This window comes from Eulemur rufifrons, chromosome 7, assembly GCF_041146395.1.
Source record: "Eulemur rufifrons isolate Redbay chromosome 7, OSU_ERuf_1, whole genome shotgun sequence".
NCBI classification, from domain to species: Eukaryota; Metazoa; Chordata; class Mammalia; order Primates; family Lemuridae; genus Eulemur; species Eulemur rufifrons.
The window spans coordinates 201686927-201706630 of record NC_090989.1 but is presented as its reverse complement, the minus strand read 5'-3'; the positions used below and the strand labels follow the sequence as shown (position 1 = coordinate 201706630).

The 19704-nt window shown below is 61.8% G+C and overlaps 1 protein-coding gene across 1 annotated transcript; it reads left to right on the top strand.

Annotated features, from left to right (window-relative positions):
- The first annotated feature begins 3669 nt into the window (after nt 1-3669).
- Nucleotides 3670-15913, top strand: NINJ1 (ninjurin 1). The gene is made up of 4 exons (XM_069476287.1): nt 3670-4117; nt 11852-12080; nt 13582-13745; nt 15255-15913. The coding sequence occupies exons 1-3, from the start codon at nt 4043-4045 to the stop codon at nt 13734-13736; spliced, it is 459 nt and encodes a 152-aa protein (XP_069332388.1). The 5' UTR covers nt 3670-4042; the 3' UTR covers nt 13737-13745; nt 15255-15913.
- Nucleotides 15914-19704: the final 3791 nt, after the last annotated feature.

The window sequence follows — 19704 nt, the reverse complement described above, 5'->3', positions numbered from 1 at the left end:
GGCGGGTGTGGATGGGCCACACCCGACGGTGGCAGTCCCACTGGCTTCCAGCGAGTTCCCACTGCGTCAGACTGACTGCCAGCGCCCCCCTCCTCACGCTCGCCCTGGTGCCAGCATGTGCGGGTAGGCTGGCTGGGCGGGCAGAGGCAGGGGGCTGTGGCGTGCAGAGCCACCTGCCTTTTGCAGCTGGGTCGCCTTGGCCATGCCACACGCCTTCTCAACCTTGTTTTCTCCCTCTGGGAAGTGGGAATGGCATGCCTGCCTCCAAGCCCCTCAGAGATGGAGGAGGCCAGGCACCAGCTGCTTTTGAAGGCTTCCTGTTCAGAAAAATATGGTCTGCTGGACCCGCTAACATTTAGCACCTTAGTGCTTTCAGCGCATGTTCTCCCAGATCCGAGTGACACATCTGTGCTCCCCACGGTACCAGCTCCTGGGACAGCGTGGGTGAGGCAGAGGGGCCTAGGCCTCCAGTTTGCACCCTTGCGGCCTGCTCCAGGTGACAAGGCCCTTGCCAGTCCTCCGCCCCACTAGACCCCATTCTTGGTCAGTGAGATGGAGCCACCCGCTGGAGGTGGCACTGTGAGGAGCGGGCTGGGATGAGACCTCCGTGGTCCTTACACGCCATCTTGCAGCATCCCAAGATGTGTCCCAAGCTACACAGCTCATCAGAAGGGGCAAATCTGAACTTGACACAACACTGGCCCCAGAAGAATCAACTAGAGTCCTGTGATGGGGGAGAGGGACTCACTGAACCTCCCCGGGTGCCGGGGAAGCAGCCTGAGACGCCAGCTGACCCGCCTGGCGCCCGCGTGCAAACAGACAGTGTGTGTGTGTGCTCGTGCACACTCGCGGTGTCTCTCTGCTGGAGCACAGCCCCCAGGGCTCAGTTGTCACCCCTGCCAGCCCATGCCTCCCTGCCACCCGCCTTCTCTGTGTGTCTCCTGAGCACATTTCCCTCAGCTCAGGGTCAGCGTCTCTGAACTGGCCTTGGACGGCTCATGCGCTCAGCGTCTCCAGGAGAACTTGAAAGCAGTGGATGGTGGGGGACATGGCGGGCATTGTCCCTTTAAGACTTGTCCTGGGTCAGACCCAGCAGGGAACAGTCTGGTCAACAGCCCTGAGCACAGCAGGGAAAACACAGGGTCCACAGGCAAATGAGGATGACACCGCAGACCCGGGAATTCCCTCACTGCAGTCTCTGCCGAAGCCTTGACACCCGACTGACGTCCTCCCAGCTGCCCCAGGAAGAGCACAACTCCACCCCCGTTTACGGCTGAGGACCCTGAGGCTGGGAGAGGAGAGTCCCAATGTTACGCCACAACCTTCCTGGCTTCCTCTTGGAACGTGGGAGTAAGGAGCCTCACGGCACGGACCTGCCATGTGGCCCAAAGAGAGAACATGCTGGGGATGGGGCCTGTCCCACGCGCTAAACCTCACCCTCTCGACCTCGGTGCCTGCCTCCTCCCCTCCCTTGGCCTCCCAGGGTCCCTGGGCCTCCCCTGCAGCTCTCAGGGCCCTTTCTGGTTGTAAAGTGCTTTCTCTGTGGTATCTCCTCCCGCCCCCCTCCAGGAGTGGGCCCTCGTAGGCCAGCGCTGCCCGGGGCTGGGAGTTTGTCCCCTACAGTGAGGGGCGCGGGCTGTGTGTGTAGATGATGCCAACGGTTAACTCTGGATTTCCGGGTGCTTGTGACTAACAGGTGAGCCGACAGTGGCCTGGGTTATGGAGAACAGTAACCACCACCATAACAGGCCACCGTGCCCAGACCCTGCCCCCCCTCAGGCAGGGCTGAGGCAGTGACAACCTGAGCCTCAGTTTCTCAGCTGTGAACTGGGCCAACAGCTCCTCCCTCACGAGAGGATCCCATTGGGAAGAGCCACTCACACCTCCTGTCCTGGTGGCCGTCCGGCCCAACGGAGGCCTGGTGTTCTGAGCTGGGGACTGTGAGACCCGGGGCCTGTGATCAGGAGGAGCTTCCCTGGCCTCCCAGGCTGTTCCCTACACGCCCTTGACCCACAGGTCCCCCAGATGGGCGAAGCACGGAAGAATCAGAGTACAGGGAAACAGAGGCTGAGCAACCAACCCCCATCACTCAGGAGGTGCGTGCTGGCCTGGCATCCGGGCAGGGCTCTGGGCCCCCTGCTGCCCCCAGCGTGGCCCTGGACGCTGGTGTGACTGGAAAGTCCCTTTTTCTGAAAAATCCCTCAGGGTGACTTGCACTTTCTATGCCTTGGGTTTCACTTACAAAACTCATCGGCTCCCCCAGCAGGGGCGAGGCACAGGACGGGAGAGGAGAGCGTGGGGCCCTCACGGGTGAGGCAGGCACTGAGTTCACATGCCCACTGGGTGGCCGCCCGTCCAGCCTGCTGGCTGGGCAGACCCCACCAGAGGGAATGTCCAGTGAGGCAGGGGACAGGGAAGACAGCCTCAGGGGTTCTGAGCACGGCATCCTGGGCTGACCTCTCCTGGATGGGCCTCTCCCCAGCTGTGCCTCAGTTCCCCCTCCGTTAGGTGAGGGGGAAATGGGCACTTCCCGGGGCATTTCCCTGGGAAGACAAGAAGTGACACGCCCAGCCTCTGTGCCTCTGGTCACAGACTCCCACTGCCTTGTTCCAGGCCCTGGCACCTGGAACAGGGCCTGGCATACAGTAGGTGCTCCATGATTGCAGAATAAAGGAATAGGCTAGGCTGGGGCTCAGGCTGCCCTGAAGAGCTGCATGGTGAGCTTGGACACCACTGCCTAGCCTCTCTGCTTTTGTTTCTTTATGGGGAGGGAAAAAAAGATCATGTTGACGTGGCCTTGACCAAACTCCAGCCTCAGGCTAACAGCACGCAAAAGCAGATGCACAGAGAGGGTAAGCCACCTGCCTGAGCCACACAGTCACTGAGTAGCAGTTCTGGGATGTAGGGTCCTAGCAGGCTGGCCTCCCCAGGAAGGTTGGGAGGATCAAAGGGGTCTGCGGGTCTGCTCACTACTTCAGCGGCTTTAGTAGAGGCATCTGCAGATACTGGGATAATGCGGGTGGCACTGGGCGTGCCACCCAGTAGAGGTGGGCAGAAAAAAAGCAGTGGGGTCTGGAGTGAGGTCAGGGTCAGAAGGCAAGGACACAGTGGCCCAGCCTTCACCACAAGCTCCTGCAGCAAGATGATGCCCCCGGGGAGTTAATGTCCTCCGCATCCCACCTGGCTTCCCACGCCTGGGACAGGCCCACCAGGCCGTCCTGGGAAAGTGCGGCTGATTGAGCCACGGGCTGGAAGAGCCAACGCGCTCTGCGGGGCCCCAAAGCCTGGCTTGAACACCCGGTGCCGCTTCAAGGCAAGGCGGGCAGGCCTCAGAGGCTGCTCCAGCAGGCAGGAGTGGCAGACACCCTGTGCGCCTCGCTCCTGCCCCTCCGCGAGGCTGTGCCGGACCCTCACAACCCCCACCTCCCAGGCGGGAAAGCGCAAGCTGAGACAGCGGAGAACGTGGCCCGCAGGCAGGGGAGCCTGGCCCTCCCAGCTGGCGCTCGGCTGCTGTGTGCGTGGAGGGCTCTGTGCTGGAGACACCTGCGGTCCCCGGGGCGAGCCCTGCCTGGGAAAAACCCCAAACACCGGCAGCAGCGGCAACGCCCACTCGTCGTCTTGGCGCTTGCCAAGTGGCCAGGGAAGGGCTGGATCTTGGCCTCACTTTAGGGACTAAGAGTCTAGGCTACGACGCTGGCTAGGCGGGGGTGGGGTGAGGGGGGCTGCCTCGCCCACGACCCCGTGGCCAGGCACCTGGGGGCCCAGAACGCAGCGCAGGGTCCTCTGGGGCCACCGCGGGACCCGGCGCCGAGCCCCTTCTCCCGCGAGGAGTCCTGCAAGGGCGTCTCAGGCCGGAGGGGGCACTGTCCCGACCCCGCGCGCCCCTTCAGGGCCGGTGTCCGCCCCGGGTGGAGGCGGAGTCTGCGGGTGGCCGCTCGCAGCCGGGGGCGGGACGAGCCGGGTCGGGTGCGCAGCCGGGGCCTGGCAGCAGAGGCCCGGGCGCGCTCAGGCCCGGGAACGAGGCGGCCTGGGCGGGCGCACCATGGACTCGGGACCTGAGGAGTACGAGCTCAACGGCGACCTGCGCCCGGGCTCGCCCGGTTCCCCGGACGCCTTGGTAAGGCTCCCCCCACCGCTGTGTGACCTTGGCCGGCACCGCCCTCTCTGGGCCCCGCGCCGGCGGCTCCCCGGGCACCTGTGGGCACGGGGCCGGTGCGTGCCGCGTCCGCACTGAGGGGTGGCGGGGGACGCCCCGCCCCGGACCTAGTCCCTGCAGCCCCGTCGGGGGCTGGAGCGGTGGATGGGGGCGCCCCGGCGTGGGGCGGGCAGCCGTGCTCTCGTCCCCTGCCCGGCCAAGCAGTGCTCACTCTTGGCGTCTGCTGCTTCTCAGGCCGAGGTCGGCTGGCGCCCCCCTAACCCGGCCTCCCCCCACCTCCCGCACCACCCTCTAACTTCAGCCTGGCCATGCCACCTCCGCACGCTGGCCCCAGGGTGTGTGGAGAGGAGTCACAGCCTCCGGGCTCCAGGCCAGCAGCGGGCAGACAGTTACGTCACTCCACGGTGCCTACACAATCTGATGCCTGCCTTGACGGAGGAACTTGGGACCTGCTATGGCCCCTACTCCACTCACCTGCCTTGAGAAGCCGACATCACACACAGCCTTCCCCTGTCCCCACACAGGCTCTGGGGGCCTGTGCAGAGCTTGCCCTGCTGGGCCTGGAGGGCTGTGGGGGTGGGGGGGGGGAGGCAGGCTCTGGCAGTGGTCGCTGACCCCCTGCAATAGACCTAGTTCACCCCCGTCCTGCCCCCCCAACCCCAATTTACAGCCCCTGCTACTGCAGCAGGGCCTGAGCTGGCCAGGATCCTGTGCCTCATACTTCTTCAACCAGCACTTAGTGCCTTGGGTTTGCTGCAAGGTCCTGGCACGGCCCTTTGATGACTTGTTGACTTTGGATAGTCTTTCATTTTCCAACCACCCCCCCCTCCCTGGGGATGGGGGCAGAGACCAGCAGCCTGCTGGGTTTTCCAGGCTTCTCGATGGTGTAACCAGATGGGGGCAAAGACACACTGCCCAGGTGTGGATAAACAGTCCTAGCTGTGGGGACAGGCCCTGTTCAGGGAGGAGGGGCTCCAGGATCTGGGGGCGGGGGGAGGGCAGCCCTAGAGTTGCATAGCCTTTGTCCCTGTGTTAGAGGAAACTGAGGACTGAGAGGGGATATCATACCATGGGACTTGACCAGTGTGTCAGCCCCCAGGGACCCGGGCCTACCCCAGTGTGTGAGCACTTTGGAGCAATGGGCAGGGGCAGGCACCTCCAGCTGTGTGTCCTTGGGGAGGTTGCTGCACCTCTCTGGGCCTTCTATACATGGCCTTAAAAAGGGAGAACAGATGATCCCTGTTGGCCTTCAGGAAAGTGGGGGAGGCAAATCAGGGAACAAACAGGGGCAGGTGGTTTGGAAGCTAGTTTGAAAGGGAGGGTTTCTGCTTGTCCCCTGCCCTTGACCTTGTCCTTTGCCCTGCACTCAATGCAGTCTCTGTTCACCTCTGCAGGCAGCAAGATGGGCTGTGCCTCCTGGGGGTGGGGGGGCTTGTTCAGGGATCCCTGTCTTGAATCTGGGGATCAGAGAGTGGGGAGACACAGCTCTACTCCTCTGAGCTATGGTCGGAGCAGACCAGCCCAGACAGGGTGAGAGAAGCTAAGGCAAAAGTGTGGAATTCCCGAGGGGCTGGCAGGCCGCCATGGTGGGTGGACCTAGGGGTCAGGGAAGCTTCCTATGGAGGTGGGGACGTTGGCACTAGGCCCTGGAGGATGGGAAGGGGTGGCGGTACTGGCCTTCTGAGTGCGCAGATGGGCATCCAGGCAGAGGGAACAGCAGGCTCAAAGGCCCAGAGGCTGGACCACCAAGCATGTGCAGGGCTGGGTAGGGGGTGGGGGCATGGGGGGCCAGGCTGGACGGGGCGGGGATCTGTGGAAGGGCTGTGAGCTGCTGTGAGGATGAGTGCATGTCTCCTGGGGCGTCTCTGGTCACAGGCAGGAGGCTTCCTCCAGGGGTGGCCAGCCTTGAGGGCCACTCTGCTCACCTAGGCTGGGGGCCCCAGGCCCGCCCAGCACCCCATTCCCCCCACCCTCAGGACCCTGCTTTGCTGTTTCTTGGGCACGTGATGTCAGCACTCTGTGTCTCAGTTTCTCATCTGTGACATGGGGGTGATAGCAGTGCCTCCCCTGGGGAGTCATGGCGAGGGCTAAATGGCTGATGTACGTGACGTGCTCGGAGCTGAGCCTGACACTCAGCACTGACTTCCTAATTTCCACCTGCCGAGGAGACCCTTTCCCAGTGGTCACACTCCACAGTGGTTCAGAAGGGGAAGCACTGCGCCCGGGGTGGGGCCCCAGGGAGAGCCTGTTTCCTCTTCTGTAAAATGGGGCACAGCTGCTCACCTCCCAGGGTGGCCGAGGCTCAGGGAGGAGTCGCACATGTAAGTCCTGGGCAGAGGTGCCCAGCTGGGCTGTGCTGGGGCAGCTCCGTCCATGCCCACTCACGTGCCTGGCACCCCCGTGGGCCTTCACATGAGGGCCCCCGTCAGAGCCCAGGGATTGAGGCAGTGCTCTGTTGGCTGGCGGCAGAAGGAATAGTAAATGACAATTTTAATGTGAAAATGGCCCGCAACCGTGTCATGCCCTGGGGTGTCTTGAGGCAGTGAGGTGACCGGGTTTCAGGGAGGTGGCCAGGATGCGGCTGGAACACGGCCCTCTGGTGCCAGCCGTGCCCTCCTGCCCTTCACAGCCCCAAGGGTGCAGGTTCCTGGGTCCTCACCTGGGCCGAGAGGCCTAGTCCTTGGCGGCATGCACCGTGCCCTGTACAGACGGCCGGGCATGGCCTCAGCTGCTCGGCGGAAGTTTCTTCTTTTTCTCATTTCTGCTTTCCTGGCAGTTCCCGAGGCTGAAAGGGTCTGGGACAAGTTCTAAAAGCTGACCCTAATGTGGCCTCAGGGACACTCCTGGCCAGTGCTGAGTCTGAGGGAAGTGCGTCCGCCTGGCCTAGCCCTAGCCCCAGCCCGGCTGCCATGGGGACCTCGCCTCCCGATACTTCCTGCTGTCTTGCTGGGGTTTCCTGCCAGACCCTCTCAGAGAGCTGCTTCCTGGGCTGGCCGGGCGGGGGACACTGTAGGCTGGGCTCTGATGGCTGGGCTCCAAAGCCAGCCCAGGCCTGTCGGTGTGACATCTGGGGGGTGGGCCCAGCAGTTCATGTCCCCACGCTGGTGGGTCCGATGGAGGATGCTGAGACCCCAGGCAGGTCCCAGCACATGGTGGGAGGGAAGGGGGTCCTCATTTCTCACGTCCCCCCGCCGTCTGCTGGTGCCTGCAGCCTGAGGGGAAGGGCCCCTTAGCAGGCAGGCCGCAGGTGGCCAGGGCTAGACTCAGACCCCCAGGGCAGACAACTCGGCCCTGATGGCCGTCCTGGGTCCTGCACAGCTCAGGACGACCTGTGCCCCGGCTGTCCTGTCTTTTCCTTGTTACTGTTATTTTGTGTGTGTGAAGCTTATTGTGAGCTGGTGGAGTTCGTTGGGGAGGTGGAGTCTTGCAAAGTGGTGAGAGCCAGGTGTCAAGGAGGAGGAACATCCCAGTCCTGCCACCCACTGTCCTGTGCTCCGACCAGCCAGGGAGCCTCTGAGCCTGCCCCATTCAGCCCCCTCCACATCCCTGCCTGCCCATTTTACATATGAGGAAACTGAGGCGGGGTGGTCATCCTGCTGATCAGTGGTACCGCAGGATCGGGCGAGGTAGAGGAGGTGCCGCGACCTCTCTGAGTCCCACTCCTCGCGGGCCCTTGGAAGGGGACTGATGCGCTTCACTGTATTTGTGGGGCCCAGCTGTTGGCCACAGCCTGCCCCTGTCTCTTCCCATCTGAGCCCTGGTGGGGGCCAGAGCCCCCCGTTACCCTATGGCCAGAGCCAGGCCCGTGGGTGCAGCAGGCCTGGTTCAAATTCTGCGTCTGTGCCAGCCCCCTCCTGCCCGAGCTGGGGACACTCAGTGGAGTGGCCCTAGGACCCTGTGGCCTGGCCCCCACCTGTGCAACCTGTGAAGGTGAGGCTGGCTGTCCACAAAAGGTAGCGCGCAGAGCCGCCCCTCACCACGCCTCCTTCCTATCTGGCTTCACTCCGGCTCTTGGTGCTGCAGAGGTTTTGAGGACGTCCCCTGGGACACATTAACCAGGTGTTTGTTCCCTGTCCTGCCCAGGCCATGGGCACAGGTCTTGGCAGAGGGTACCCAAATGTAGCTCCTGGCAGCCGGTCAGGCCCACGGGTCTTCCCAACCTCTGGGGGATGGGCCCCCGGCCACCCTCAGGCTGGTCCCCAGACAGTGGAAACTGCCCATGGCCGGGGGTTGGTTCCGCCCTCTCTGGGACCGGGCTGTGCGCTTGTCAGCTCCAAGGCTCCCAGGCCCAGAGCAGCAAGGTTGGGGACAGGGAAGCAGATCAGCCCTGCAGCCCCTCCCCACCTGCGTGAAGCCCCCCATCAGCCCACACAGCCTCAGTAGTCTCACTGCCTGGGGTGGACGCCAACTGTGTTGCCGCCTGGGGCCCCCTAAGTTTGGGGCACATAGTCCTGGGTTCAAATTCTGATCTGCCCCTCCCGCAGGGTGGCCCTGGACAAACCTGCTCTGAGCCTCAGTCTCCTGGTCTGTAAAATGGGAGAGGCGCATGGCAAGGTTTCCCAGACTTTGGCCCCAGATGTACAGCTGGGGAGACCGAGGCCGGCAGAGAGGGCGCATGTTGTCACGGCCACAGGGCTGGACTTGACCCTGGTGCGGAGGTCTTCCCAGCCCCTAGGCCTCCTTATCATCCCACAAGTTGAACAGGAAGCAGTTGGCTGGGTGGGCTGGAAGTGCCCTTCGCCAGGAGGGGCGCATGGGTGGGGCCTGTGCTGGCCACCTGGGGCTCTGAGCCCATCCTGGGGTGTCTGCTGCGCAGCCCCGTGGCACACATGGGAGACTGAGGCTCAGAGCAGGGACAGCTGTCCTGAGGTCACACAGCTGGAGCCTGGGGCAGGGAGCCCTCAAGAGCTCAGATGCCATAGGGTGGTCCCAGACCCTGCGGGGACAGTGGTGTCAGCTGCCAGGACTTCAGAGCCCAGGGACCTGGGTTCAAGTCTCAGCCCAGCCCTCACTTGCTATGTGGTTTTGGATAAGGAGCTTCCCTCACTGAGCCTCAGTTTACCCACCTTAAGTGCTAAGGACAGCGGTGTGAGGACAGCAGGGACACAGGCTCCCCGTGGCTGGCGTTGCTGAGAGCTGAGGTTGAGAGAGCTAAGGCTTCGCGGCTGACGGTCCTCATCCCTGTCTCGGAATGTTCCTCACGACTGCATGGATGTGAAATACTTAAACGGTTCCAAAGGGCTCAGAATAAAAGGGGCGTCCTCCTCCCCAGAGGTCAGCACGGTGAACCTGGGTATACGAGTGTGTTTATGTATGTGTGCATGTAGTTTGTACATGTATGTGCATGTGTACATGTGTGTGTTGTGTTGCATGCAGATGTGTATATCTTATACGTGTGATGTCGATGTATGTGTACACATCTGTGTGTGCATATGTATTGTGTACACGTGTGTTTATACAGCATATGTGTTGTGTTACATTCATGTGTGTATCACACATGTATATTATGTACATGTGTTTGCATGTGTGTATATTGCGTGTCTGTGCGTTTATGTGTATGCACATATATATATGTGTGCATTTATGTGTGTATGTATGTGCATGTACGTGAGTGTGTATATGTATGAATGTGTGTTTATGTGTGCGGGTTGTATGTTTATGTGCACACGTGCCTATGTACACACAGATGTCTGTGTACATGCCCTCCCAGAAGGTGGAAACTCCTCACGGGGTCTGTACTTGCCGTTTTCTCTTAACTGCAGGTCCTGGGATGGGGACCCAGGGGAGCATTAGGGTGGCCTCAGGGGAAGGCGTTTTGGTACTTTAGGGTTATGAAACGTGGGAGCACATGCGCAGTGGGGCAGCCTCCAGGATGCTCTGCACCCAACAGCACGCACGTGATGGGGCGTGGCCAGCCAGGCAGCTTTGCAAGAGCAGAGCTGGGGACGAACCTCAGTGCCGGGCACAGGCCCTTTAAGCATGGGCCCTTTGTGCCAGCCTCTGGGCAGCCTGGAGGGAGCAGCCACGCCTCGGGTGAGCTGGGGTCTGGGGAAGCTCAGGAGCGCAGCGTGAGGCCCAGTGCGGGAGAGGCTAAAGCAGAGACCCCAGAGGGGCTTCAGGGTACGTGCAGAATGACCAGAGAGCACCACCAAGGCCCTGGGGCCCGGGCTGGCTGCGGCCCGGGGTGGAGGTGGCTTCCCCTGTGCATGATGGTGTCTAGGATTTGACCCAAGTGAACTTGCTAACTTAGAGAGCGGCTGACGCTGAATGCAGGTTGTTGGAAGGTTCGGGCCCAGGTGCGGGCAGCAGAGCCCACCTGTGTCCCCCGCTGCCCACAGTCCCTTCCTCGTGGGCACATAATTTGAGATGAAATTTAACTTAAAAATACACACCATAAAAGCAAGGCTCCCTTCCTCCGTTAGGTCCGTATCAGCTGCCTCGTGTATTTTTCACTGTGGGTATTTCTCGGCTGCAGAAAGTTGAGGCCCGGGTGCCCGTGTCTGCCCCTCCTTGCCTGGCCCTGCAGCACCCTGCTCTCCCACCCTGCATATTTCATGAGCCTGGAAACAGGATCTTCCAGAGCAGGTCCCAAGAGGCCGGCCACCAGCAGTGGGTTCTCACAGCTGCCTCCAGCACGATGACCTGTCCTAGGAGGCTGTGGTCCAGGGCCTGGTGGCTTGGGGCACCTGTGGGCAAAGGGCCAGGGCTGAGGAGGTGGTGGGTTTGTTTGGGTAGCTGAGGAGGGGCCCAACAAGGGCGGCTTGATGGGGATGGACTCTGGCTTTGAAAGAAAGTGGAAGCTGGGTGCTTGGAGTCGCCTTGGAATGAAACAGGCCAGCCCGGAGAGGTGACCTCCTCAAGGCAGGAGAGAGGGCTCTGTCCTGCCACGGGAAGTCCCGGGAGCCTTCCTGGAGGCAGTGGCCTCTGGGTGGGGCCTTAGAGCCTGAGACAACAGGGAAGGGCACTGGGGGCTGTGAGGGACCTGAAGGGGGCCTCTCCCGGACCAGCCCCCTACCCCAGAGCAGAGGGAAGTGATCAGATGATGCGTGGGGCCGGGAAAAGAGATCAAAACTTGTATCCCTGTGTTACTACTCTGAAAATTAAGGAAGAAGCTAAGCTCAACTGAGCTGAGACATTTATTGAACGCCTGCTGCATGCAGCAGGGTGGTGGGCTCTGAGTGCCCCACCTCAGCCAGTGCCTTGCTGCTTACAGTGGCCTGGTGAGGTGGCCAGACCTTTCTCAGGGCCCATGCTGAGGCTCGGGGGACGGAGTGGCCTGTGGGGTCCCAAGGCTAGGGGGTTGGGACGCGCCTGGGCCAGCGTGCATGGATCCGTCCGCCTACATGTCACTTCCCTGCCTGGCACCGACCCGGAGCCCAGATCCCCAGGGGAGGGGAGGCCTGGGGCACAGGCGGGCCTGGGTGGGCAGGGCGGAGCCACCTCACCCACGGCAGGAGGGCAGGGATTGTGTAGCGGGCATTCCCAGTCAAAAACCAGAGTGTGTGCTGAGGCTGCTGTTTTATGTTTCCTTTCTCTCCAGGCCTGTATTCCTAGGGAAGGTTTTGTAGAGGCCAAGCGCATTCTCAAGGGCTGTCATTAGAGTAACAAGCACTTACCAAGGCGGGGGCAAGAGAAGCCCTCGCCTGAAGGGCGACCCCCACCCCACTGCCCTGCTGACCGTCCCCCTCCCTGCAGCCATCCCGCTGGGGCCGGAGGCACCAGCCCATCAACCTGAACCATTATGCCAACAAGAAGAGCGCGGCCGAGAGCATGCTGGACATCGCCCTGCTGATGGCCAATGCGTCCCAGCTGAAGGCTGTGGTGGAGCAGGGCCCCAGCTTCGCCTTCTACGTGCCCCTGGTGGTCCTCATCTCCATCTCCCTGGCGCTGCAGATTGGCGTGGGCGTGCTGCTCATCTTCCTCGGTAGGCGCCTGGGTGGGGGAGGCTGGGCCACTGGCGTCTGCTCGTCCGACCTGGCATGGGTGCTCCCTACCCTGCACACTCAGCTCTCAAGGCGCTGCTGGGTCCCCTGCCCTCACGGGCGTGCAGTCCAGGAATGGCCCTCTCCCCACCCTGCGCTTGGGAAGAGCCACAGTAGGCTGGGGCGTCAGGACCTGTGCCTGTGGGGGTGGCAGCGACTGCTTTTCTGGGCCTTCAACGATCCATGTCGCCAGATGGCCCAGCCGTGCCAGTCCTCACAGCCTAGGAGGGGCTGGCCTTCTACTCTCAGTGTCCCCAGCGTTGGCTTATGGCTGTCTCGAGTGACGATTGTCTAGTGATGAAAGGAGCAGCCAAGTTATACAGAGGTGTGCCAAGGAGACCCTAGGCTTGGGAGGTGTGGGAGGAGACCCTGAGCCCCCAGGAGGTGTGGGAGGGGACCCTGGGCCCAGTAGGTACAGAAGGGGACCCTGGCCCTAGGAGGTATGACCACAAGATGTGGGAGGGACCCTGGGCCCCCAGGAAGTATAGGAGGGGACCCTGGGCCCCCAGGAGGTGTGGGAGGGGACCCTGGGCCCAGTAGGTACAGAAGGGGACCCTGGCCCTAGGAGGTATGACTACAAGGTGTGGGAGGGACCCTGGGCCCCCAGGAGGTTTTCGAAGGGACTCTTCACCCCAATCCTCCTCTCTCTGGGCAGAGTGACCAGTAATCGGCCCTGCTGTTTTTGCATGAACAGCTGGAGTGCCAGCTGTAGCCTCCAACATTCCAGTCTTCCCCCGAACTAAGGATCTAAATATTGTCACCTCTACCTCAGACCAGTTGCCTCCAGTGGACGGGCAGACAGACAGAGGGTCCAGCCTGGTGGGAAGGTGGGGCTGGGCTCCCTGGGTGTTCCCTGGGGTCTCCAGGGGAGGCTGCCCCTCAGTTGCCAGGGCCCCCAGCGGGCCCCTGCTGCCTGTCCACGTGGGGGTCCTCGTCAGGAGCAGCAAGTGTCTGGGTTGTTCCTGCTATACCTCCTCCTCCGGGCTAGTGACTGAACCTCCTGGGGGCTCAGTTTTCCCACCTGTAAAATGGGCATAGAAATAGAGCCGTGGTAGTTGCGTGGATCAATTGGGAAGATTAAGGCACACGAGGGGCCCAGCGCATTTGCCTTAGAAACCAAACCTGGTGTTGGGTTGACATCCAGAAGTGGTGTCCGTGACCTCAGGTGCTTGGCCTACCTTCGCTTCAGCTGCTTATGAAGAAAGCGCGGGGACTACAGAAGGTGGGGTCGCAGATGGCGGGGCTGCCCCAGCCCGGGGCCCTGTTGTCAGCAGGTGTATTTTTCTCTGGGAGACAGAAGTCATCGTAAACATGGCTGAGGGCCCTGTAATGTCCACTCAGCACAGCTGGACGCACAACCCTCGGGGCGGGTCTCCTTCCACCGTCCCCAGACTAGGCGCTTGTCAGGCTGTCCTTGGCACTGTCCCCTCCTCTGACCCACAGTCAAGTACGACCTTAACAACCCGGAGAAGCACGCCAAGCTGGATTTCCTCAACAACCTGGCCACGGGCCTTGTGTTCATCATCGTGGTGGTCAACATCTTCATCACGGCCTTTGGGGTCCAGAAGCCCATCATGGACACGGCGCCCCAGCAGTAGGGCACCCAGGTGAGCTGGGAGAGGGGGTGCGAGGTCCACTGCTGTTCACTGCTGCGGCCCCAGGGCTGCCTGCTGTCGAGGCTCTCAGGGTGGGGGGAGTCCCCAGCTGGCAGCCCTAGGAGCGTCCCAGGCCAGGGGCACCCTCGTGCACACCCACACGGTCTACACATGGCCACTGCCTTGAGGCCAGCCCTGCTCCTGCACTGACCGCCCGATCACAGTGTTTAGACAAATGTGTTTTAGAGCCACCAAACATCCGAGAACTGACTTGAAAATAAGATTTCTGGTTTCTCGTAATAAATCAGGATTCGGGATCCTGTCACTTGGAGCCCCTGTGACACCTCAAGTCTGCCTTTTACTGGGCCTTGCAGGGCCCACATCAACTGCCTGCTCTGGGACAGACCCTGGTTGTGGGACCCAGGCTGAGGCCATCCCCCTTCTCAAATACAGGATGAGGCCCCCCTGGTGGAGGAAGCACTTCCCATACCACACTCAGCCCCTCCCTAGGTCCTTGCTCAGAGAGGGTGAGCATCTGCCTGAAGACGCACAGCCCGGGAGCAGGACCCACAGGGAGACCTGGGGTGGCCTCGGGCCAGGGCTGTACACACCACAGTCCACACGGCCTCGGGCCTAGTGGTCACTCCTCAGGTTTGTCTCAGAGGTGAGCTGCCACGGAAGCGGTGGGCATTCCTGACAGATGGCTGTCTCTCCACCAGTGATGCCCCACGGCAGAGTGGACAGGAGCAGTCTGTGCTTGGGTCAGAGCACCTGTGTGTCAGGAAGACACAAGAGAAATTTTTCCAAAGGGGCCATAGTGAATGATGAGGTGGGACGTTGGAGCCAGGCCTTGGGCCAGGCGGCCAAGTGGGGAGTGTCTGGTGTGCACCCAGCCATCCCTCCTGTGGTCTCCCAGGGTCCCATGGCCATTCCCAGTTTGGGACATGCTGGTTCCTAGTGCCCTGGCTGGGGAACTTGAAGCCGCCCCCTCGTCGGGACCAGCATCCAGGAAGCCCCCCTGCCTGGTTTGTTAAGTTGTCCCCCTACAGAACGCTTGGACGCCAGCCTGCTCTCTTGCTCGGAGTGTGATGGCCAGGCCATTTATTAATCACCTGCCATGGGCCCTGACCGCAGTCCTCGAGCCTCCCCAAGCATTAGTCCTCTGCCTGCTGGGAAGAGGGTGCTAGGGCCTGTGGGCCACACAGAGACCCAACGAGGCCCTCGGGGCTGCCCTTACTGGGTCCAAGTCCAAGGCCGCTGCATATCCTGTTGCTGGAGGAGCCAGAGAAGTCAGGGGTGGCTGCCTGACCCTGGGCCAGGCCTTTAAATCCTGATCCGGGCAGTGCCCCAGGAATGCTGTCTTCATCCCATTTCCAGAGGAGAAACAGGCTTGGAGAGCTTTGCTGTCTCTTCCATGTCAGAATCAGTCCCTTCTTCCTGAGTCCAAGTGTCAAGATGGCCCAGTGCTCACAGGCTGGCCACCAGGACAGGCTCAGAGCCTCTTCTCTCTCTCCTTTCCAGGACGCTAGATTGTGCCTTCCCCGCAGCCCGGCCGCCCAGACCTTAGGAGCCACCCAGGAGTTCTCCCTGCGAGTGGCACTCCCTGACACCGCCAGAGCCCAGGCCACCCGCTGCTCTGACCACAGCTGGCCGCCATGTGGGAGGCCACTCCGTCTCTCAGATGCTCTCACCAGAAGGTGGCTCCCTCCTGGCACACGGGGCTGGCCACGGGGCCCGCAAGGTCAGAACTGGACAGCCGCAGAGACCTGTGCCCAGAGAACGGTCTTGACCTGCCCAAGGGTACACAGCAGGTCCACAGACGGGCTGGACCAGGGCCGGCCTCTGTCTCAGGACATCCCAGAAGGACCAGGAGAGACTCCTCCCTCTGCTGGCGCGCCAGTGTCCCTGCCTCCCATGGGCCTTCCCTGGCCGCCCTGGTGGCCCTGCCTCTGCCTGCTTCCCAACTCAGGGACACTGGACAGCCAGCACTGCCCTTTGGCCCTAGTGGTGGCTGCTGGCTCTGGCCTCAGTGCCAGGCCTGGGCGGCCATCAAGAGGGAGCCAGGCAGCAGGCCCTGCACACGCCTTCTACCAGCAGTGGCTGGGCAGAGCCCCAGCTCCCTCCATGAGGGCCTGAGCACCCCCTTTTCTAATCAAGAATGACCAATAAAGCTCATGCTCCTCCTTGTCCTGTCCCCTCCCAGGCCGGACCCTGTTGCAGCCTCCCCTCCCCAAGACCCCTCCCTGCATGGGCGTGAGGAGCACACGGTTCCAGCCAAGGGGGCCTTCTCCTGCATCTTGGGCTTGGGGAGCTTTCTGGCTCCTGACATCTCTCAGGGTGAGGTTTGGAGGTACAGAGCCTGGGGTCTGAGGTCACAGGTGTCTGCAGCCCCTGGCAGGGGACATGTGTACAGCAGTATTTTGTCCGCCCTGTATCAATTTCCAGCACTCTCACCGTTTCCTGACACTTGGCGTTGTCCTATTGAGGTCCTGGGCCCCGATCTCACCTCTGTCCCGAGTCTGTTTGCTGCTTCCCCTGCAGTGGTGTCTGGTGATGCCTGCGGTCAGTGGGGACATTCTCCGTGGGAAGAGAGGGGCTGGGACCAGGTCCTGGACTCTTGGGGCCAGCCCACCAGTAGAAACCCGGCTCCCAGGCTGCCAGTGTCTGAGCCCTCCCTCTTCTCCCTGGTCCTTGGTCCTTCCCCAGACCCCTGCCGCCCGCCCTGTTGTCCCCACTGCACCTCCCAGCTCCAGCCTCTCATCTCCCTGGACCCCGGGCACTTGGTGGCCTGAGGTGGAGGCGGGTTCAGCCTGCCCCATCTTCCTTCCTGCATCGCCTCTCCGCGTCCCCGGCCCCTTTGGGTGAGATACCGGGTGTCTCCCGCTGGCGTCTGCTCTCGCCCCCTCCTCCTCCAAGCAGCCTTGCAGAGCCCCCAAAGCCCCACTTCCCCCTCACTTTGCTTCTCGGCCCCGCTGCCAGCTGAGCCCCCTGAGCCTGGGGTGGTTCTAGCTCCCGGTTCCTTAGCACAGGGACGCCCCGCAGCCTCGTGTGGGGGCCGACAAGTCAGCTCTGCAACCTCCTTCTGAAAGTGGTCGAGAGCAGCGTGGGGGAAATGCTCCACTCCTGGGCCTTGTTGAAAGTGCTCCAGGGGAAGCCAGCAGGGAAAGAGTGGAGACCGTGTGGATAACCACAGAAGCACTGTTCTCTCCACTCTGTGTTTTCCCGGAAAGGGAGTTCTGAAAAGTAGTTGGTATGTGGAATGAGTTCCAAGATGTTGTAAGTTGAAAAAGGAAGATGGGAAGACATACGTGTGGGTGCAAAACGTGCTTCCAAACGAGGTGATGTGGCATTGGCCGCAGGGCTGTGAGGGGCGGCCATCTGGGGCTGGCTCAAATGTGTACTGCCCGGCACTGGGTCCTTCGGTGTGGACTGACCAGTGTGGTCTCACAGCCCAGCAGCCGGATGTTGGCCAACGCTGGCTTAGTTCCCCCTTTGGCCGGGACACGAAGTTTACCCAGGCTGGGCCAGAGGGGTGAACCCAGATGGCTACGGCGAGCCCTGGGCCATCAACCAAGCTGGACTCCAGGGTCCTTGGGGATAGGGCATGGCTGTCCCCCAAGTCTGAAGTCTGGTTGCTGGGTTGATCTTTGACAAAACACCTCAGTACTCGGGGGGACCCCCGTTCCAAGTTGAGTGTGTGTCCTGACCTCCCTCAGCCCGTCCCAAGGTGACCTCCCCCTACTCTGGCCCCCATGCCGGCCGCCCCACACCTCCCCACCCACCGTTTCCCAGGCTCCACCTCGCCAGCCGCTGCACCGGCTCTGACCCTCACTCCGTGTGTTCCGCATCTCAGCCCTCGGCACGAGCTGTTGCTCACGGACAGCTGGTTCCCAGGCACTCCAAGGGCATGCCCCTCCTCTGATGCTGCCCCTCCCTGGTCACTGCCCTGGCCCCCACTGGTGCCTTGGGCTAGCGTCACCATCCACATTGCCAGAGACATTGATGTGGCCAGGTGTGGGTACTCCCTGGAGCCAACGTCCGAGCCTGGCCCAAGTCCAGGGCTGGCACCCTGAGAACAAGGGTCCTGCCCACTGGGTCTCCTGAGGGCCCAGGGGCTCTGCTGGAGCCGGGGGCAGGGCTGGGCACTCCCTATTCATGTCTGTGCTTCTCCTTCTTATAGATCCCTGGTCTGGCCTGGCTCCCCCACTGGAGAGCCCACTGCCCACAGTGGCACAGTGGGCTGTGTCCACAGCACCGTCCAGCATGCAGTAGGTGCTCAGTAAATGTCCAGGGCAGAACCCACTCCCTCATCCACGTGTGTTGAGCCCTATGCACCCATCACAGCAGCCAAGGGGCCGACAGAAAACTGAGGCCCAGGAGCTGGTGGAGGCTGAGCTAGCTTCTGGGAGGATGTGACAGCCCCTTCTGCGTCCCAGGACCCTGACCCGTCCATTCTGGCACACCCTGCCCTGGGGACCCAGCTCTGCTCTCACAGGGGATGGCACCATGAGGGGACCTAGAGAGTGAACAAGGGGCAAAAAAGATGTTCCCACTGAGCTGGGAAGGCCATGGAGGGACACACAGGGAGCTCAGGAGAGGTGGGCAGGGAGGTCAGCAGGTGACAATGGGATGATGGGAGGGGCAGTGCAGAAGTCTGGGAAGAATGTTCCAGGCAGAGGACAGCCTGTGCACAAGCCCTGAGACTGGTGTGAGCTGGGCCTGGGGTTGGTGGAGGTGGGGGCATGACGGGTGGGGGGCAGTCACATAGAGCTGGGAGTGACCAAGGCGGGCTGAGACGGGAGGGCCGTTTTCGCGCCTTCGTACGGTAACAGGTAGACAGGTGGTCAGGTAGATGGACGCAGGGTGGATGCGTGCACGGATGGCAGATGAGATGGAGATTGACAGACGACAGGTAGGCGAAGGTAGACAGATGTAGGTCTCCATGGTCATTCCTAGGCAAGGAAGTGGTGCTGTGCCAGCTGGAAGCCCAATCTCGGCACCTCCCTCCCTTGCAGGAACCACTTGCTGGGGCCTCCTCAGCCCTGAGGTGCCCTGTGTGTGTCCTTAGACACCATGTTTATTCGGTTGTGTCTTCTAAGTCCTGTTGGAGCTGCAGGTCGCTCCCTCGGGAGGCTCTGCTTTGCCTGCCATTACCCTTTGAGGACCTGGCCATTCATTCCACCTGAGCAGAGGAGGGACGAGGGTGGGCCAGGGGGTCAAGGGGCCAGGGAGGGGGCGACTGCCACCACCCAGGTACAAGGTGCTGGGCTGGGGCTGCGGGTGGGCCGGGCTGGGAGGAGGGCCTGATTCTGGGCGTCTGGAGATGGTGGCCGTTTGCGGCTGGACCCAAGATCATTGCCCCTTCCCACGCGTACTGCACCCAGCCCTCCTCTCCCTCGCACCCGTGTTTAATCGGGTGTCATTCCTATTTCCCTACTGCGTTACTGTTAAAAATCAGAGAGCCAAAGGCTTTCATATTTTCCTTCTCTTTCTCTCAAATACTTGCTTTAGGAAAGCACTGACCCCAGACGCTGTTGAGCCGGTGTGGCTGCAGGAAGCGTCCCCACCAGCCGAGCACGTCCTCGAGCACGTCCTCCTTCTTCCAGCCAGCGTGTGTTCAAGCCGGGCGAGCCCCTCCCCTCGGCACCATCACTCCTCTGCAAGATGGCACTAGGACCCTGCCCCAGACCAGATTAAGATTCAGGGTCCCACTGCGCTTCCCCAGACAGCCCCAGCGGTGGGAGGGTTGCTGTCCTTCATCGCTCTGCTCCCTGAAACGGGTCTCTGCTCACACCGACCTTCCAGGTGAGGAGACCAAGGCTCTGAGCGGTGGCATCACCCCCCGCAGGCCATGGTGACAGCACAGTGTGCCCAGCACTCCATCTCCTTAGCACCCCTCAGGAGCTGGGGACAGTAGGGATCAGGAGAGTCCTGACCCCTGCAGACCCACACCCTGTCTGTGTAAAGGAGA

What these genes read in the sequence shown, in the direction of transcription:
- NINJ1 (XM_069476287.1), top strand. Translation starts at nt 4,043, where the DNA reads ATGGACTCGGGACCTGAGGAGTACGAGCTCAACGGCGACCTGCGCCCG. An exon ending in CCGGTTCCCCGGACGCCTTG is followed by an intron (nt 4,118 to 11,851) that starts GTAAGGCTCCCC and finishes CCCTCCCTGCAG; the next exon opens with CCATCCCGCTGGGGCCGGAG. An exon ending in CGTGCTGCTCATCTTCCTCG is followed by an intron (nt 12,081 to 13,581) that starts GTAGGCGCCTGG and finishes TCTGACCCACAG; the next exon opens with TCAAGTACGACCTTAACAAC.